Source organism: Colobus angolensis, unplaced genomic scaffold (assembly GCF_000951035.1).
Source record: "Colobus angolensis palliatus isolate OR3802 unplaced genomic scaffold, Cang.pa_1.0 Scaffold42, whole genome shotgun sequence".
Taxonomy (NCBI): Eukaryota; Metazoa; Chordata; class Mammalia; order Primates; family Cercopithecidae; genus Colobus; species Colobus angolensis.
In genome coordinates, this window is record NW_012117599.1 from 863,241 (window position 1) to 880,915 (window position 17,675).

Here is a 17,675-nt window from a genome sequence, read left to right on the forward strand (position 1 = left end):
CTCTCTCGGTCCAGCTCCTGCCATGTGAGATGCCTGCTTCCCTCCCCACTCCCTCCCTCGGTCCTGGCTCCTGCCATGTGAGATGCCTGCTTCCCCTTGGCCTTCCCTGAGGCATTCCCAGAAGCAAATGCCACCATGCTTCATGTACAGCCCGCAGAACTGTGGGTCCATTAAACCTCCTTTCTTTATAAATGACCCAGTCTCAAGTATTTCTTTATAGCAATGCAAGAATGAACTAATCCATGGACAAGCAGCAGTCTAGTGGCCAAAGGTCCTGGACTCTAGAAAACCGGGTTCTGAAGTGGCACGGCCCGATGTGTCTGCCTGTTTTCTCACCTGGCAAGCAGGGACAGTGTTTGTCTCACCTGCCTCACGAGGTTCTTGGGAGGATCAAATGAGTTAACAGCTAAGAGTCCTAGACAGTATTCTGAAAAGGTCTAGTATGCTGTAGAGAAATACTGCCACCCGGACCCCTCCAGTTTACCACCACCACTTGGTGATACCCTTGCTGTGCTCCCCTTCCGTGGCCTGACTCACCTGAGCTGAAGAGCTGCTCCACTAGGCGCCGCTCCATGGGGCTGAGCCCCTCATGCAGGTAGCCCACCCCATTCAGCAGCGTTTCCTTGAGCGTGCTGTCACTCAGCTTCTCCAGGTACGGAATCAGATCCTTCTCGGTGCAGTGCAAGAACCTGTGAGGCACAGGCAATGGCTCAGCTCAGAGTGGTCCGAGTCCTGGCAGACATCCTGCCAGCTGTGCAGAACCTGGCCCCGAGCCACATGGGCTAACCCCACCCTCATGAAGAGGACACCCTCGGAGTGGGCCAGCCTCACTTAACCTAACCCCAACCCCAGACACCAGGCCCCGCCCACCTCTGCCGCTGGATGTCTGCCGCACACGTGGTGAGGATGTCAATGGCAGTGAGGCGGGTCTGCTTGCGAGACGGGACAAAGACAATGACAGGCTTCTTGGGCGAGTGCTTGGTGATAGCATGGTACACAGGCTTGGCCATGGAGAGCAGGCGGGTTTGTGTATGGCTGATGTTGAAGCCCTGGCGGCCGGGGAGAAGAAAACACAGCAAGGTTATCAGACCTGGGTCACTCAGGATCTAGGTGAGACCCCACAGACGGATGAGGAGAGTGGCTCCTACCTGGATGTGCAGCTCCAAGGGGACGGGACGCACATTGGGGTGGAAGTTGAAGGTGGAGGTGGCGCTGCAGCCCAGCCAGTGGGCCACATCCTTGGCATTGGAGAGCGAAGAGCTGAGTGCCACAATGCGAATGGGCCGCTCAATCTGGGAGGAGATGTAGCGCATTCGGGAGCAGATCACTTCTAAGACAGGCTGGAAAGAGGGAGGGAGGGTCACTGCAGGCCGAGGCTCCCATCCTCTGCCTGGAAGTCCCCTTTGTGAACAGCCCAGCAGCCTCAAAATGACCTCTTTCTTCCTTCTAACTAGGCGCTCTCATGTTTTTGGTTCTACCTCCTCCACAGCAGCCAACCTCCACTAAACAATACTGTTTTCCTAAAGTACTACCAAAAAAGCTGACACTGTCCCTTTGGAACAGGGCAGCAGGCAGAATCCTCGGGGGAGAAGCCCTGAGCCTCCATCCTCAGACCCAAATATAAGGCCCAATGCCGAGGTCACTTGGTCAGTCCCAGTCCATCTGTGCTGCAAGGCCACGCCATACCCCATTCTCGCCCCCGATAAGGTGGACCTCATCCACCACGAACAGGTTGATGTTTTGCACGTTCTTGCGCTGCTTCCACCGCCGGGAAAGTATGTCCCACTTCTCAGGGGTGCTGATGATAATGTTCCCTTTGCCCAGCAGCTTCAGGTCTGTGCTGGTCTCTCCCGTCAGGAGTACCACCTTCTTGTTGAGCCTGTCCTGGAACTTCTCATACCAGTCCATGTATACCTGGCAGGCAGAGGAGGGAGGCAGAACAACATGAGGTCATACCAGGCATCTTTCACTGACCTGAGGAAAACCTGAGATGCCAAACAGAGACCTATTGACCTGCAGATCTCAAGCTACGTGCTAATCCCACAGTAGCCTTTATGCGATGGGGCAGCTTTTCTTTTTTTTTTTTTTTTTTTGAAATGAAGTCTCACTCTCGTTGCCCAGGCTGGAGTGCCGTGGTGCAATCTTGGCTCACGGCAACCTCCACCTCCCGGGTTCAAGCAATTCTCCCGCCTCAGCCTCCCGAGTAGCTGGGATTACAGGTGCCCGCCACCACGCCCAGCTAATTTTTGTATTTTTAGTAGAGACGGAGTTTCACCATGTTGGCCAGGCTGGTCTCGATCTCCTGACCTCAGGAGATCTGCCCACCTCGGCCTCCCAAAGTGCTGGGATAACAAGTGTGAGCCACCGCGCCTCGCTGGGGTGGCTTTTCTTTAATACACAAACTGAAGAAATGACCCTGCAAATTTCCGGCCTAAAAAAGCCTTTATATGGAATCACAGATGAAATGCTTCTGGGCAAATTCACACGACACAGCGCCATGTCATACCTGCTCTGCCAGGGCCTCCATGGGGGTGATGTACACACAGCGCCCCTCCGAGCTCTGCAGCAGCATCCGCAGGATGGCAAACTCTGCACAAATGGTCTTCCCACTGCCCGTGGGGGCCCCCACAAACACGTTGTCGTCACTGTTGTACACAGTGTTAAACACTGGAAACCAACAGAAAGAAGCAGTGTGAGTATCAGGAGGGAAGAAGAGACGGACTGGGACGTGGACCACTTGTCAAAACAAAGGACAACATAAGAAATGAAGCCAGGCAGTTCTGGAGTGCAGAGGAGCAGTGGCATCCGAGCCTCTAACGCCAGGCCGGCCCTGCTGTACCCCCTCACCTGCTACCACGTAACAGGTAAAGGCGAAGAGGCCAAGATCAAGAGCCCAGGTCCCCTGGAGATGTGTGGGATGACAACAAAAGCAAAGCAAAGGAAGCCACACATCCTTCTTTGCTTCTCAGGGACTAGGATGCAGGATAGAAAGGAACTGGATCCCTTTCTCTGCCCCTTCAACACTCCCCTGCATTTCCTAGAAATAGCCTAAGGTAGAAAGCAAGAGCCTTAGCTCTGACATCAACACTGAATTAAAATACAAGTTCTATTTATCAGTTGGTTCAACTGGGGCACCCCCTATGCCTCAGTTCCTCACCTATAAAATGGAACGCTAATGGCAGTATCTCCAATAGTGATTCCTTTTAGGCTTGGTGGAAGGAATAAGAGAGAAACACCGGTGATGTACTCAGCCAAGGACTGAGAACACGGCGCCTGCTCTGTGAATGTCCCTGTTATTTATCATGATGTGGGGAGGAGGCCTCAGTGCCACCCCATGGTTCTGGTTCAATACTTGAGCGCCAGGGGCAGGCCTCTAAGCCCCCTGGGCCCGAGAAATAACCATGCCATGTAAGGCCTTGCTCTGCTGCCCCTCCACAGTGACACATGCAGAGCAGCCAAGCAACCCAGGCTTCTGACAAAGGAACAAGTCCTGGTGGGGTGGCCCCAGGGGTCACGCTGAGGAGCTCCCAGGCCTACCAAGTGCCTGAGCGCCCCCACTCCCCTGCCTGCCACAGAACACATCTATCTCCCGGTGACTTCAAAAGCCTCCAGAGGAGGGATGGAAACACTTACCCTGGGTCTGGATGGGATTGAAGAAAGGAAATTTATCTTGGTAAAGACTCTCAAAGGCGCTGTTTCTCAGAGCAGACACGGGCAAGGGCTGCAGGTCCAGAAGCTCGGTGGGAGGTGGGTACTTCTCCGGCAAGATCAGGTGCCGGAAGGAGACAGGCAGCTGGGTCTCACAAGCTACCAGAAAAGAAACAGGAAGGAGATAAGCACTGCTCTCTGTACCTCACGGGCCTCTAGGTCCCCTCCGTGAACACTGGAAACCTAGGCAGCGTATGTATCCCTCTGTCCCCAGCACAGGCAAGCCCGGGACAAAGTGCAAGACGTTCTTCTACTGTCCTTGGAGGGACTGTTCCTGGGGACTCTAGAGAGGAGACACTCACAGAGCCAGCGGTCAGACACCACTCGGATGAAGTACTGAGGGGGCAGCGGTTCAAAGACAGGCACGAAGAACGTAATGAGGTGCTCGTCCTGGGCGTACTTGGCCTTGAGGAGAAAATACTCATGGTGCAGAATCACCTCGCTGTCCACGTCCTCCACCAGGATCCAGAAAGCCTCGGATGAACCATGCACCTGCCAACATAAGCAAGGGTAAAAGGAATGCGAGCCAACGTAGACGGCGCGCCTCCGATCCAGCTCCTCTGCCCAGCAAAGCCTCACCTTTTCATCCCACTGGAAGTCCGGCGTGATGGTCAGCTCCACCTTCAGGGTGGAACGTGTGATAGGCTGCAGGTGCACCGACAACTCCAACTTGGGAAACAGATGGACATATTTGTGGATGGTCTTCCCCATCTTTGGCATGCGGATAAGCTCCCCTATGAGGAAATGAGAGTACTGAGGCTACAGCCCAACCTGCCCACTATCCTGCAAACTGGGCCTGAGGGCCACTGTGGGAAAGGAGTAGGGTCTTCCGTTTATGGTCAGTGGAGCCCAGGATTCCAAGTCCCCAGACCAAGGGCCAGCCCTTCAGTGGGACCCGGGGAGGGAACACAGGACACTAACGCACAGGGCTAGGAACAGGAAGACTGCGTAGGCAGACTGGGAGAGACACCCAGGCCGTGAAGACAAGGCAAGAGCATCCCACACACCGATCTCATTATGATTCAGGTCGTACAGACGCTCAAAGGGGAAATTCTTCTTCTCAATCTTCTTCACTACTTCCTCAGGGAGTTTCCGGAACTGGCGCAGAGGACACATGGACTGCCACCTATCCAGGAAGGAGGCAAAGCTGTTGGTCCCTTCTGCGGGGATGTGACAAACCGTCCACATCATGGCTTCCAATAGTTCAGCAGCGACCACACAAGACACGGTCATTAAAGGCAGACACTGACGCTGTGCCAGCCCTGGCCTCCACCTTTCTCCTACTCCCCGGCCCTACCACAGAGGGCCTTCCCTCTTCTCAACATGCAACAAGGTTCAGATCATACTTCAGGCGTCCGGTCTGGAGAGCAGACGCACCCTGCGTTTTTCCCATCAGACCCTTGGGCTGGGGACCCCACTCATGGGGACCAGCATCCAGATCACTGGGTCCTTACATGCGTTTGTCAATCATCTTGCAGAGATTCAGTGTCTTGTCTGTAAGCTGTGCCCATCCTCGGTTCAGGACAATTTCAAATATCGCTCGCATCAACCGGCCAGCCGACTAGGCAAAGAAGCATCATTCCCACTGTTAGGTCTTGACTATCCCCAAGCCTTGTGGGCCACTCGACACACTGTTTCATTACCTCCAGCTCTGACACAACCACCCATCCCAACTCAAAGGCAAAGTCCCCCGTCTTTACGCCTTTCTCCCTTCTATACAGTAGATGCCTGCCGAATGGGGAACAATTAGAAAAGTGTGGCTCAAGGTCACTGCACAACATTTTAACCTAACATTCACTGCATGATTTTAAAGCTTTTGACTCATTTAGCATTTACAGTTCCAGGAAGAGTTGAGGGTATCAGTTCTTAGAGGTAAAGATGAACAGCAGCTAATAAAACCCCATGCCATTTTTGGATTTATTTATAAGCTGTGCAGCAACAGTGGGAAATCACTTCGCTGCTGGGAAGCAGACACTGTGTGCTGTGGCTCTTCCTGTCTCTGAGGGCCTGTGGAGCCTTGAAGCATTCCCTCTTAAGGTCTTACCTTTCCCACGTGCCCAAGATGTGTACTACAGAGTGGCTGTACCACACACGCACCAAGCAACGACCCCGCAAGAGCAGAACTGAACACTCCTTCCATCTCACTAGCATCAGGCCTCCTTTTCCCAGGACGCACACAGAACAGAGGGATTGAACTGTTCAGGCCCCTTCTCATAGCTCCCACACAACTCCATCCTCACCTGTGTGACATACACCATGTCAGCCATCAGTGCAAAGCCCTCCAATTTCAGCTGCGAGATGAAGGCTTGCAGAAGAACATTGATCTGTAAAGAAGCAAAATCAGCCAGCAGGAGACCAATCACTGAACAGTCCAAGAAAGGGAATTACATTTCTGCTCTGAGTATCCAGGCCAGGTGAGATTTTCTACAGGTCTTGATTTACAAATACTAAATAATTGTTATTTCATATAAAAAGAACATGCGAGAAGGCTGCAAAAACTAGAAGAACTGAGCAGGATACCACACATGAACCCAAATTCAAGGTTCATCTTTTAGAAGATTATGAAAACCACTTAATCCTCAACTGATCAAAGCAAAGAGGAGAGGAGCTCACCTTGGCGCTGGGTTCCTCGATGCTCTCTTTTACAGGGATGGGCACCCTCTCCAGCAACTTCTGCAGCTCCAGCTTCTCCTCCTGCCACAAGGAGGAAAAGGTCAAGGGAAAGCCTTGTGGCCGAGGAGGGAAACCATTCGGTGACTTGGTGAGCACCAACTCCCCGCCCCACCACACTGCATAGGCTCACCTCTCTCACAGTGATGTTCTTGAACTCAGAGGATAACGAGAAGACTCTGAAAAGCTCAATCTCACTCAGGGTGGGCTTCAGCAGCTGGTTGTAAGTCTGCACAGTGTCATTGGTGATGTAGTAGTGGCTGGCTATACGGCCCAGTTCTGTCACCTGGAGAGAAGGTAGGCTCAATCCAGTGCTGACTACTAATGAGCTCCCACCTCTAACTGTGGACCGTAAGTTATTGTCTTATAGGTTTTCTTGTGCAATTTCTGGTCAAGTATATGACTCAATGTCCTGTAGGTTATTGTCCTAATAGGACAACTGGATGAAGTCACAGCAGTGCAAGTGCCAGGCCAGGCCCAGGCACATGAAGAAAAATGGCACAATAAGCTGACCCATAGTGAAATGGTGTCTGCACGGACAAGACCGCTGAATTATCCACTTTCCTGCTGTTCTAAGCAACAGGTGATTAGACAGGCAGTGCTCACATCGAGAGCACTCTGAAAAATTTTCTCCCGGGCCAATAACTTTTGCTGAGACCTTTGCCTCAAAACCCTCACCCCACGCACCTGGAAGTTGCCCGTCTTCTTGTCGTACTTGACCAGATTGTTCTTGTCCAGCATCAGGGCAGCCGTGTGAACCAGATCCAGTCGGCGCTGGTCCAGCAGGGGATCTCCCTTGAGGTCATCATGAGAGATGCCATAGAGGGCTGGGGATCGCAGCATTCGGATATACAGGTAGGCATAGCCCAGCCAGTTCACTGCATCCTGCAAGACACGGCTCGTGGTTCTTAGTATGAAGAAACTCTTGATGTCCAAAGGAAAGGCTACCATGAATTGCTTAGAAATTAATTCCCAGCTACAAGGATGCATATTACATCATATTCTGAATGTGTTCAGCATTTCATTAGTAAAAAGATCTAAGCATCTTCTAAGATCTTGGTAACAAGGGGAACTATCTGCCAGACCCAAGATGCGGGTGCAGGGATGGAAAGCCTTGGACGCTGCTGGCCCACGGCACAATAGGGACTTGGGGTGCAGGGATGGAAAGCCTCGGACACTGCTGGCCCGCGGTACAATAGGGACCAACCCACACCTGGTGCCTTGGTGTCTGAAGGGAAGGCATGAAGCACAACAGGCAGAGTCCTCCCCTACCTTGGCATTCTGGACATTCCCCAGCACGATTTCTGCGTTGAGCATGTCAGGAAGCTTTGAAACCATCTGGCTTTCAATAGGAAGTTGTTGGTTGAGGAGGGACAGGTAGTACTGCAGCTCCCCATGAGACGTGATGAGGATGCCTTCGCCCTTGGTGTCATACTGGGGTCTTCCAGCACGTCCCAGCATCTAGATCAGGGACAGCAAACCAAGAATGCTACAGCAAGAGAATGTGTGATTTTGATGCAGGGATCTACATTACAGAACTAGGCCTGTGATCTGCCAGCTTTCCAGCATCTCTGCATTTCAGGCAAGGATACTGATTCCCCACTGAGAATAAACTCAAAGGCTCTGTACCTGCAGAATGTCCAGTGCTCCCAGTTCTGTCCAACGCCCCTTCTCTGGACTGTACACCTGGGTGCCTTTGATGATGACCGTATGTGCAGGGAGATTCACACCCCAAGCTAGAGTTGCTGTGGAAACTAGAACCTAGAGAGGCAAAGCAAGGCAATGAGAACAGATGCCACCATCGGGGTTACTATCCCCGGCTTCTCTAGGCAGTTGCCTCAGAGCTTCTATCAGGACTAGCCAGTGGGGCGCAGGGGGTCCCAGTACTTGTCAATGTGACACGAGAATAAAGAGGAAAGGTTTCCTTGGGTTCCTCATCTATTCAGGAATGAACATTTCAGGTTCCAGAGGCACAAGTGCAGACCTGTATTAAACCACCTTAAAGTTACTGGAAAAGGTAAAGCAGAGGCTAACCGGAAAGAGGGAACGACACGGCCGCGCGTGCCCCCATGAGGCACTGTTTGGAGCCATCTGAAGTCACCAAAGTGCTTGCTTCACTATGCTTCTCAGACTGTCCAACACTCACTCACCTTCCCTCACACAAGGTGTGAAGAGTTGGGAGAGTGGCATAAGGTTCTATTTATTGTATCCACCACAACCCTCTGACCTGGGCTAGCTGGGCCAGAAGCAATAAAGTACCAGGAGCAAACATGGCACAACCTTGACACTGCCAGTCTTCTGAAGTATGTCCCACCTGCTCCTCCAAAAGCTCTGCGCCCCCTCACCTGAATATGTTTATCAGCAAAAAGATCTTCCACGAGTGTTCGGTCAACCCTGGTCATGCCTGCATGATGGATAGCAAAGCCGTAAGGCAGAAGGTCCTTCAGCTCTAGGTTCTGTGGAACAAACGACCGGGGATGAGGTGAGCCTTCCTGTGGGACTCACCCAAGGACTAAGGCAATCTCTTCCCGTGAGACCCTGCCCCTGAACTACCATGTGGAATAGCAATCATCGCATCCAGACAACCAACCTTAACCCAGGGGAAACAATGAGACCCTGCCCCTTAACTACCATGTGGAATAGCAATCATCGCATCCAGACAACCAACCTTAACCCGGGGGAAACAATGAGACCCTGCCCCTGAACTACCATGTGGAATAGCAATCATCGCATCCAATCAACCTTAACCCAGGGGAAACAATGAGACCCTGCCCCTTAACTACCATGTGGAATAGCAATAATCGCGTCCAGACAACCAACCTTAACCCGGGGGAAACAATGAGACCCTGCCCCTTAACTACCATGTGGAACAGTAATAATCCCATCCAGACAACCAACCTTAACCCGGGGGAAACACCAGCACCACAGTACAGTCCTAGAGGAGCTGTCTGAGGCCTCGGAGCGACACGGCTGCCAGGTAGCAATGAGGGAACCCCGCCGGCCCCTCCTCACCTTGCACTGCTCCGCTTCTGTTCGCAGGACTTCCGTGGAGGCTGAGCCCTCCCTCAGAAACAGACCCAGGGTGTCCTTCTCCAGGCACATGTCCCGGATGGCCCTGGCCGTCTTTCCAGTCTCCTTCCGGGAGTGGACAAACACCAGCACCTGAGGAGAAGCCACAGTTTGCCACAGTCACGAGATACTAACAGCCCCAGGGTACCTGTGGCAGGAAGCAGAAGTTGCCCCATCACCACCAGAAGCCAAGGTCCTGGAGAGGGGAAAGGGCAGGAATATGTGCAGGCTCACAGCAAACCTCAACAGGGCTGGAGAGACTTCAAGGGAATGCACCCACCAGTTCACAGTTCTGGAACTGAGAAATTAAACTAACTTCAACATCCTACCTTGAACAGCAAGTTTAAATAGACTATGACTACAAATTCAGGCCTCTCAACTCAGAATTGATGTTCAAGCACCTAACAAGAGTCAAAGCTGCATGAAAATGTGTCTGCAAAATAACAGCTAAAACATTCTACTACTTATAAAAGGATTTAGGGAGTAAGTCTGAGACTAGTACAGTGTGGTAGGAAATAAAGTCTTCCTAGTATTTAGTGCCAAGAAAAGCTCTGTCTCTTTATATAAATTCATATGCTTCTTTTCATCAGACAAAAAGAAATACAAAACCAGTCACTTTCCCTTATTTTTTGTCTTAGTTAACATTGCTCAACTCGACTTTCAATTTAAAAATTCTATCACACTGTCTAGTAAAATGTCCTCTCCACTAGTTTTTCATTTTCTCTTTTCATTGTCTTGTATTTTCAGTGTAAGCGACCCCAAACCTTTTATGGAGGGACCCTGGATAATGTGAATAGACAAAACGATTATCTGGGACTGGGGATTGCTTGTGGGGGGATTTTTAATTCTCCAAACTCTCTAATGGTTGTAAGGCTATTCAGGTTATCCATTTCATCTGGGCTGAGTTTTGCTAGTTAACTAGTAGTTGTTGGAGAACTGGTTCATTTCTTCTGAATTTTTAAAGTTATGAGCATAAAACTACTCATAGTATTACCTTATTATCTTTCCGGTGGCTATAGGTTCTATAGTAACATCCCATTTCATAGCTGACATCGGTGATTTATGTTCTGTCTTCTTTTAATTTCTGTCAGTCTTCCCAAATTATTGGTAAATCAAACATTTGAAAGAACAGGGTTTAAGAGTAACCACAAACCATGGGCAAACCTGATTTTTCCCAGCATGTTCCATGATCTTTTCATAGACGATTTCATTCATGATCTGGAAACGCTTGATAGCTTTTTTCTCTGTGATACCCACATACGTCTGTTCCAGAGGCACTGGACGGAAGCTAGAAGTCCAACAGTTAGATAAATGAGGCTTTGGCGGAAAATACCGAGAGAATAAACAGTCTTTTTCCTGCCCCAAGAGCAATATTCCTCTTTCTTGATTCACAGCACATCAAACCCAAAGGCCCTTCTAAAACCCAACACAGCAGCACTCCTTGGAAAAGGGGAAGGAGAGCAGGATGGTCACCTTGACAGAACTTCGCCCAGTCTTTTCTGATACCTGTTGTCAAAGTAAAAGAGACCCTTGGCAGGGTCAACACGCAGAAAGGTGGCTACGTCTTCATAGTTGGGTAGGGTGGCACTGAGACCAATGAGTCGGACATCCTCCTGGGTCATCTCAATGTTTCGGATGGCCCTGGCCACCAAAGCTTCTAAGACAGGACCTCTGTCATCATGGAGAAGATGGATCTCATCCTGTGGAATTGGAGGACAGCAATTACCTCTAGCACTGGAGATACGTAGTTCCTTTTCCCGGACTTGTCCCATATTGTAGGCATATAACCTAATGCCTAAGGAAAAACCCACAGGATCCCAAGCCAGAGATGCCCAAAGGATGGAGACAATATTTACCATGAAATACTCCAGAAAGTAACAGACTCTGACCATGAGTTGCTTTGGTACAGTTCAGTGACATACTTTGTAATAAGAAATTCTGAAACTCAGATAAATGAGTTTACAACTTTACTTAAAGGTAAACTTCTTTATGAAAAAGGATATAAATATGATCTGATCAGAAACTTCACTTCTGGCAGTTACAGTTCCCAAGAACAAAAGTTATCATGCATCAAATGATGAGTTCTCACCGTCTAAAGCAGTGCTTCTCAAATTTTATTAAGTATCCCAAAGCTAGGGGATGTTGTTAAAATGCAAATTGCATTCAGCAGGTGTGGGGTGAGGCCACAAATCCTGCATTTCTAACAAGCTCCTATTTCATGCTGCCGCTGCTACGACTCCCGCCGTGGATCAGGCTTCAAGCAGCAAAGCTCTAAAGCAGGGGCCAGAAACTTTTTTTTTTTTAAAGTCAGATGCTCCATCTCAAAGAAAAAAAAGCCAGGTGCAGTGGCTCACGCCTGTAATCCCAGCACTTCGGGAGACCGAGGTAGGTGGATCCCCCAAGGCCAGGAGTTTGCAACCAGCCTGGCCATTATGGTGAAACCCAGTCTCTACTGAAAATACAAAAAATTAACTGGGCGCGGTGGTGGGCAACTGTAATCCCAGCTACTCAGGAGGCTGAGGCAGGAGAATTGCTGGAACCCGGGCGGTGGAGGCTGTAGTGAGCTGAGATCACACCACTGCACTCCAGCCTGGGCAACAAGAGCAAAACTCCACCTAAAAAAAAAAAGCCAGATAGTCAGTATTTCAGGCTTTGGGCCATGCAGCCCCTATTGCAAATATTCAGCTCTGCCACTGCAGCACAAAAGCCACTGTAAATAATACATAAACAAATGGATATAACTATGTTCCAACAGAACAAAGCCAGTAGCCACAGACTGCCAACCCCTGCTCCAGAACACTGAAAACCAACATGTGAAGTCTCCTTTCTTGCTTTTCCCAGACAACTTAAACTACACTCACTTAGTCACTAATCTCTGGAAGCTTCTGTGTATACAGAATACAATATCCTGATTCCTCATTCATTCCCTCAGAGAATGGATTCTTTTACTTATAAAGCCCTTCATGATGTTGGATATGATGGTTTTTTGCCTATCTGTTTATATTTGTTTCAAAATATTTCAGATATCGTTTCTCGGCCTTTTGGCTAAGATGAAGTGTAGAAAAATATTTCAGACATAAAAAATAGAGAGAGAGAATAACGTGGCAGGCTGGACACAGTGGCGCACAGCACTTTGGGAGGCTGAGGTGGGCAGATCACAACGTCAGGAGTTCGAGACCAGCCTGGCTAACACAGTGAAACCCAGTCTCTACTAAAAATACAAAAATCAGCTTGGCATGGTGGCAGGCGCCTGTAATCCCAGCTACTGGGGAGGCTGAGGCAGGAGAATTGCTTGAACTTGGGCGGCAGAGACTGCAGTGAGCTGAGATTGTGCCACTGCACTCAGCCTGGGTAACAGAGCTAGACTCCATCTCAAAACATAAATAAATAAATAAAAAATAAATAACATGGCAAACACAAGCTGACAATAACTGTCATTACAAGGGCTACTGCCTACAGAAAAGGCAGCAAAGAAACATTGTGCATGAAAACCCAGCAAACCTTCCTTGACACAACTGGCCTCTGTGTTCTATGAGCACTCCCAACTCACCAGAATGATGAGCCGCACCAGCTGGGTGTAGGTGCGCTCGCCACCCTTGCGGGTGATTATGTCCCACTTCTCGGGGGTGCAGACGATGATCTGAGTGGCACTGATCTCTTCTTTGCACAGCTGGTGGTCCCCAGTCAGTTCAGCAACAGTGATGCCGTAAGTGGCCAGACGCTGTGGGAAGAAAACTACATCAGACAGGAATGCTTGAAGGGGCCTGGACACCACGCTTTCTGTTTGGGCGGTTGGAGTGTAGGGCCTTGGGAGCAGGCATCAACCCATCAGGTGAATACAAGGCGAATCAGATCGTATGAGCATATCTTCCTCAAGCAAACAGAAATTTAACTCAGGCAAATAAAGCAGACAAAAGATCTCTCGGGGCCAGGCACGGTGGCTCACGCCTGTAATCCTAGCACTTTCAGAGGCCAACGAGGCCAGAATGCTTGAGCCCAGGAATTCTAGACCATGGTGAAACCCCGTCTCTACAAAAAATATAAAAATTAGCTAATCTGATAGCACACGTCTATAATCCCAGCTACTAGGAAGGCTGAAGTGGGAGGATCACTTGAGCCTGGAAGGTCAAGGCTGCAGTGAGCCATGATTGTACCACTACACTCCAGCTTGGGCAACAGCAAGACCCTGTCTCAAAAAAAAAAAAAGATCTCTGGGAACTCTGTATACAAGAGGAAGAAATGGCAACTTATAGATAACAAGACCTAGAATAACACCACTAGGTCTATTATTATCCACATCCATTTGATGTTCCATAAATACTTCAATAACACAAATGATACCAACTGCAGGAAATTGCCATGGAGAGGACGAAAGAAAGATGCTAACCCTTGTAAAAGATGGCTCAGGACATTCTTACTTCAGAAACTCTGCACCTGGGTTAAGTTCCATCTTGGAAATGGGGAGAGAAAAATAAAAAATAAAAACAATCCCAGGAGGCATTCCAGAGATGCCCTAATACAAAAAGCGGTGAGGTCCAGGCCTGTCCACAACACTTTGACAGCTGCGCCCCGTATCCTCTGGAGGAAAGTTCTACTCCCTCACCTTTCCAAAGCTGCCCACCATCTCCTGCACCAAGGAGCGCATGGGGGCGATGTAGATAATCTTGAAGTCATCCACATTGATGGTGCCGTCCATGTTGATGTGTTTCCCGATCTCTCGGAGCATGCACATCAGGGCCACATTGGTCTTCCCAGCACCCTACGGGAGAGGTCAGGGATGAGAACGCCTATTCACCTGGTTATTCTCAACTGCCCTCACTCCCACGGGCTTATTTCCCAAACAGAGAATAGAGTTTGTCCTGGGTACTTTACCCTACCATTTAACCTCTCTTCCATCAAAGGACAAAGAATTAGGGGGTGGGGTGGAAATAAAAAACAATCTTCCAACAGAAACTCCACCCATATTCCCCAAGAAAAAAGCAGGCAGGGTGGTGCTTACAGTAGGAGCACACAGCAGCAGATTCTCATCCGTCTCAAGGGCAGCACGGTAGAGCTTACTCTGGATCCGATTCAGTGTTTTGAAGCCCTCAAACCCAGCCTGGGCATACTTTGGAAGCTTTTCCACCGGAAGCAGTTGCTAGAAGAAAAGAAGTGCCATCGATATCATGTTGGCAGCATCCTTGAGCAGACTGTTTTTGTGGGACTGCCAGGATTTTGTTCCCTGGCAATCTCTTTGCATAACTCTCCATTAAAGGTCAGTCCAGAGATCAATATTGTCCCCTGGGCTCAAAATCAGAATGGGAAAATTCTGTTGCAGCTTTCAGCCCTAAAATAAACTATATATGAAACAAAGCTACATTCTGGTCAATGGCTGAAATCCAAACCAGGAGGCGAACTAAGCAGAGAACTGAGGAAAGCAATTCACTTACTTCTTCTGAGCCAAAGGGCTTGGGCTTCAGAGCAGGCACATGCACCTCTTCGTAGCCCTTACGCTGGCGACGGAAGGATCCATCAGGAAGCTGACAGCGTTTATTGGCCATAAAGTGGCTCCCTTGGGTAAATACCAGGTCCTCCAAGTCCAGAACCTGCCGTGGAGCCAGTGCCTGGGAATGTGAAAGACAAAAACCCCAAGGAAATGAGCAAGCCGAGCAAGCGAGTTTTCCATCCAACAAGGCCTGGGACATAAATCGCCCTGGATCCTACCTCTCCACCCTGGTCGAGATCCATGGTTTCCAGATCTGTGTCCATTCGAGACTGACGCACTCGCTCTCTCCGGGATCTTTCCTCCTGTAGTGGACGAAGATGAAAATCACAAAAACAATTCATCAGTATCACAGGTTCTTGTCCTTTTCTGTCCCTGCTTAGCTAATACTTGAGTCACAGGTGCTAACTAGTAAGTCGCCAAACTGAAAGACAATGCTTTACGTGGGGACCACCAGAATGATCAAAGCAAACACACACCTTTAAAGGGGCAGTGCGCAGTACAGGGACGCCGGAAACAGACGTTCTGTAATTAAGTACCAAGGGCTACCCCTGGGGGTAAAAGTGTGGGTTCTGTTAAGCAAGTACATGTGTTCTGTTACTCTATTTTAGTAAACACCATGTATTTACTGTGCAAATAAACAATAAAGATCCCCATAGTGCCGGTGAAAGACAGCAGCAGGTCACTGCTCTCACGACCAAACCAACGTGGATGTGTTGATTCTAACCTGTATGCACTGACAAACCCCGAAGAATTTAGAGAAATTACTTTTTCAACTTCCACTTTTAATATGAATTTAGCTTCATGCTGCAATCTTCTAGCCACTGTTAGCTCAGAAATCAGACAGATAAACCAACCCAGTCCTTACTCGGATCAGATCCTCCTTCTCGGTTTCGTGGAGCTGGTAGAGGAACTTGGATAGCTCTGGGTCAGCTTCCATCTTTCCCATAATCCTTTCCTTTTCAGCTTCACTTTGTGCACTGGCCAGCAAGGTACAGTATAAAACTACCCACAACAAAAGGAACAAAGGAACAGTGAGGAGGAGGAAATAAGGCAAAAAACCTTCATCCTTAGAGTAGAAAGAAGAAAAATAAAAGAAACAAGCACTTAGGCTGTGAAAACAACAGAATCTCCATCTCACACATACACACATATGTACTCACTCTGCAAGAAGAGCCCACCATATACTCACTCATCATCCTGTGCTGCCGCAACACTTTAATGAAATCAAAGGTGTTGAAACCAAGCAGCAGAACCAGCTGGTTCTCACATTCCCGATCGTCACTGGCCGTCTGCAGAGAGACGGTAACACCACCACTAAGGACAGAGCCATCTGCCACTTCATACGCTGTCCCCGTGTGCTAAGATACACTAAACATACAACTATTGTTATCCTGGCCAGACCTTCAGAATCTCCAGTACTTCATCTGCCTTCTTCTGCGACACGATGGCATCATCATAGAAACGACTGAGCTGCCGCTGTAGCCAAAATGCATCAATATCCCGAGGGTGCAAATCTTTCTTCTTGGAACTCATCAGTTCACCTGAGGCCACGAGCTACAAAAGTAACCAGGCATTTAGCTCACCAGGTCTCTGCCAGCCTTCATCACTTTGCCACCACCCTGCAACCAAGTTCTACTTGCCACCCCACAGCCCACCTTCTGTGAGGACTTTCCAGAGGGAAAAACTCTGGAATACTGAGTTCAGAATACCAGACTAAGACTTCATCAACATACATCTTTGGGAAGGACCAGACTAAGACTTCATCAACATACATCTTTGGGAAGGAAGAAAACCGATTGAAATCTTAAACTCTAGACACCCAGTGTTTATCACAGTTCACTCTAGCAAAAGGTGGCTCAACAAACGTAACAGGACCTAGGCATGGGGAAGAAGCACTAACACACAGACGTAACCTTGCAGCAATGAGAAAAAGCAAACTGAACTTACATTAGCTGAGAGGGTGCAGCGCACAACAGCCTCATCCCCTTCCATGTCATCATCAGATGCCTCTTCTCGAACCTCCCCGTACACATCTTCATCACCTTCCTGTGGAAATGGCCCCAACTCAATCATTATCTGGAGCTGATCCTGCATCACCACAGAACTTCTCCCTCAAGTCACCCTAAATTAGCTCAATGGTTAGAGAAATGGCTTTGGGGTGAAACCGAGAGCCTATTGGAACCCAGGTCAGCCTTATTCCAGGGGACATGTAATAGAAAGACTGCTTGGCACAGACTTATTAGATGCACCTACTTTCTGTGTCTTACCTTAGGCTGCCACAATGGAAATCAACTGGATCATAACCTCTCTTTAATACACAAACAATCAACACTCAAAACCAGTGACCAGCTAACAGGAGAGAAGAGCTACGCAGAGGCACGCCTGGGAAAGCAGATGGTGACTCGGGAATGAAGAGATCACACTAAGCTTGCTCACCACTCCATTTACTCACACACTGCACATTAGGCAGACTTGCCATAGTGTCATAGTCAAAGCAAGTGCTTCAATAACGAGCACTGCTAAATGAATGAACTGCTACAAGCAAAGCAGTTTGTTGCTACTTAAAATCATCAGATCCTATTAACTATACTGTAGGAAGAGGCTTAGCAATCACCTATTGAAATCGCCTCATTTTGGCCGGGCGCGGTGGCTCAAGCCTGTAATCCCAGCACTTTGGGAGGCCGAGATGGGCTGATCACGAGGTCAGGAGATCGAGACCATCCTGGCTAACACGGTGAAACCC

General features: G+C 49.1%; 1 protein-coding gene across 1 annotated transcript in view; it reads right to left on the bottom strand.

Moving 5' to 3' along the window:
• The window catches only part of SNRNP200 (small nuclear ribonucleoprotein 200kDa (U5)), a 41,470-nt gene that overhangs the window by 7,686 nt on the left and 16,109 nt on the right, over positions 1-17,675 (bottom strand). Inside the window, exons 6-34 of the mRNA XM_011956645.1 lie at positions 16,880-16,978; positions 16,334-16,486; positions 16,122-16,221; positions 15,798-15,934; positions 15,151-15,234; positions 14,877-15,050; positions 14,447-14,584; positions 14,051-14,206; positions 12,998-13,168; positions 10,954-11,147; positions 10,612-10,735; positions 9,391-9,540; positions 8,724-8,834; positions 8,008-8,139; positions 7,651-7,839; positions 7,066-7,263; positions 6,512-6,664; positions 6,322-6,402; positions 5,949-6,032; positions 5,163-5,269; positions 4,716-4,834; positions 4,288-4,442; positions 4,011-4,200; positions 3,634-3,807; positions 2,507-2,667; positions 1,687-1,914; positions 1,149-1,340; positions 871-1,049; positions 538-689 (exon numbers count right to left, since the gene is read on the bottom strand). Coding sequence (XP_011812035.1) covers positions 538-689; positions 871-1,049; positions 1,149-1,340; positions 1,687-1,914; positions 2,507-2,667; positions 3,634-3,807; positions 4,011-4,200; positions 4,288-4,442; positions 4,716-4,834; positions 5,163-5,269; positions 5,949-6,032; positions 6,322-6,402; positions 6,512-6,664; positions 7,066-7,263; positions 7,651-7,839; positions 8,008-8,139; positions 8,724-8,834; positions 9,391-9,540; positions 10,612-10,735; positions 10,954-11,147; positions 12,998-13,168; positions 14,051-14,206; positions 14,447-14,584; positions 14,877-15,050; positions 15,151-15,234; positions 15,798-15,934; positions 16,122-16,221; positions 16,334-16,486; positions 16,880-16,978 — 4,285 coding nt within the window. The remainder of the gene's footprint in view (positions 1-537; positions 690-870; positions 1,050-1,148; positions 1,341-1,686; positions 1,915-2,506; positions 2,668-3,633; positions 3,808-4,010; positions 4,201-4,287; positions 4,443-4,715; positions 4,835-5,162; positions 5,270-5,948; positions 6,033-6,321; positions 6,403-6,511; positions 6,665-7,065; positions 7,264-7,650; positions 7,840-8,007; positions 8,140-8,723; positions 8,835-9,390; positions 9,541-10,611; positions 10,736-10,953; positions 11,148-12,997; positions 13,169-14,050; positions 14,207-14,446; positions 14,585-14,876; positions 15,051-15,150; positions 15,235-15,797; positions 15,935-16,121; positions 16,222-16,333; positions 16,487-16,879; positions 16,979-17,675) is intronic.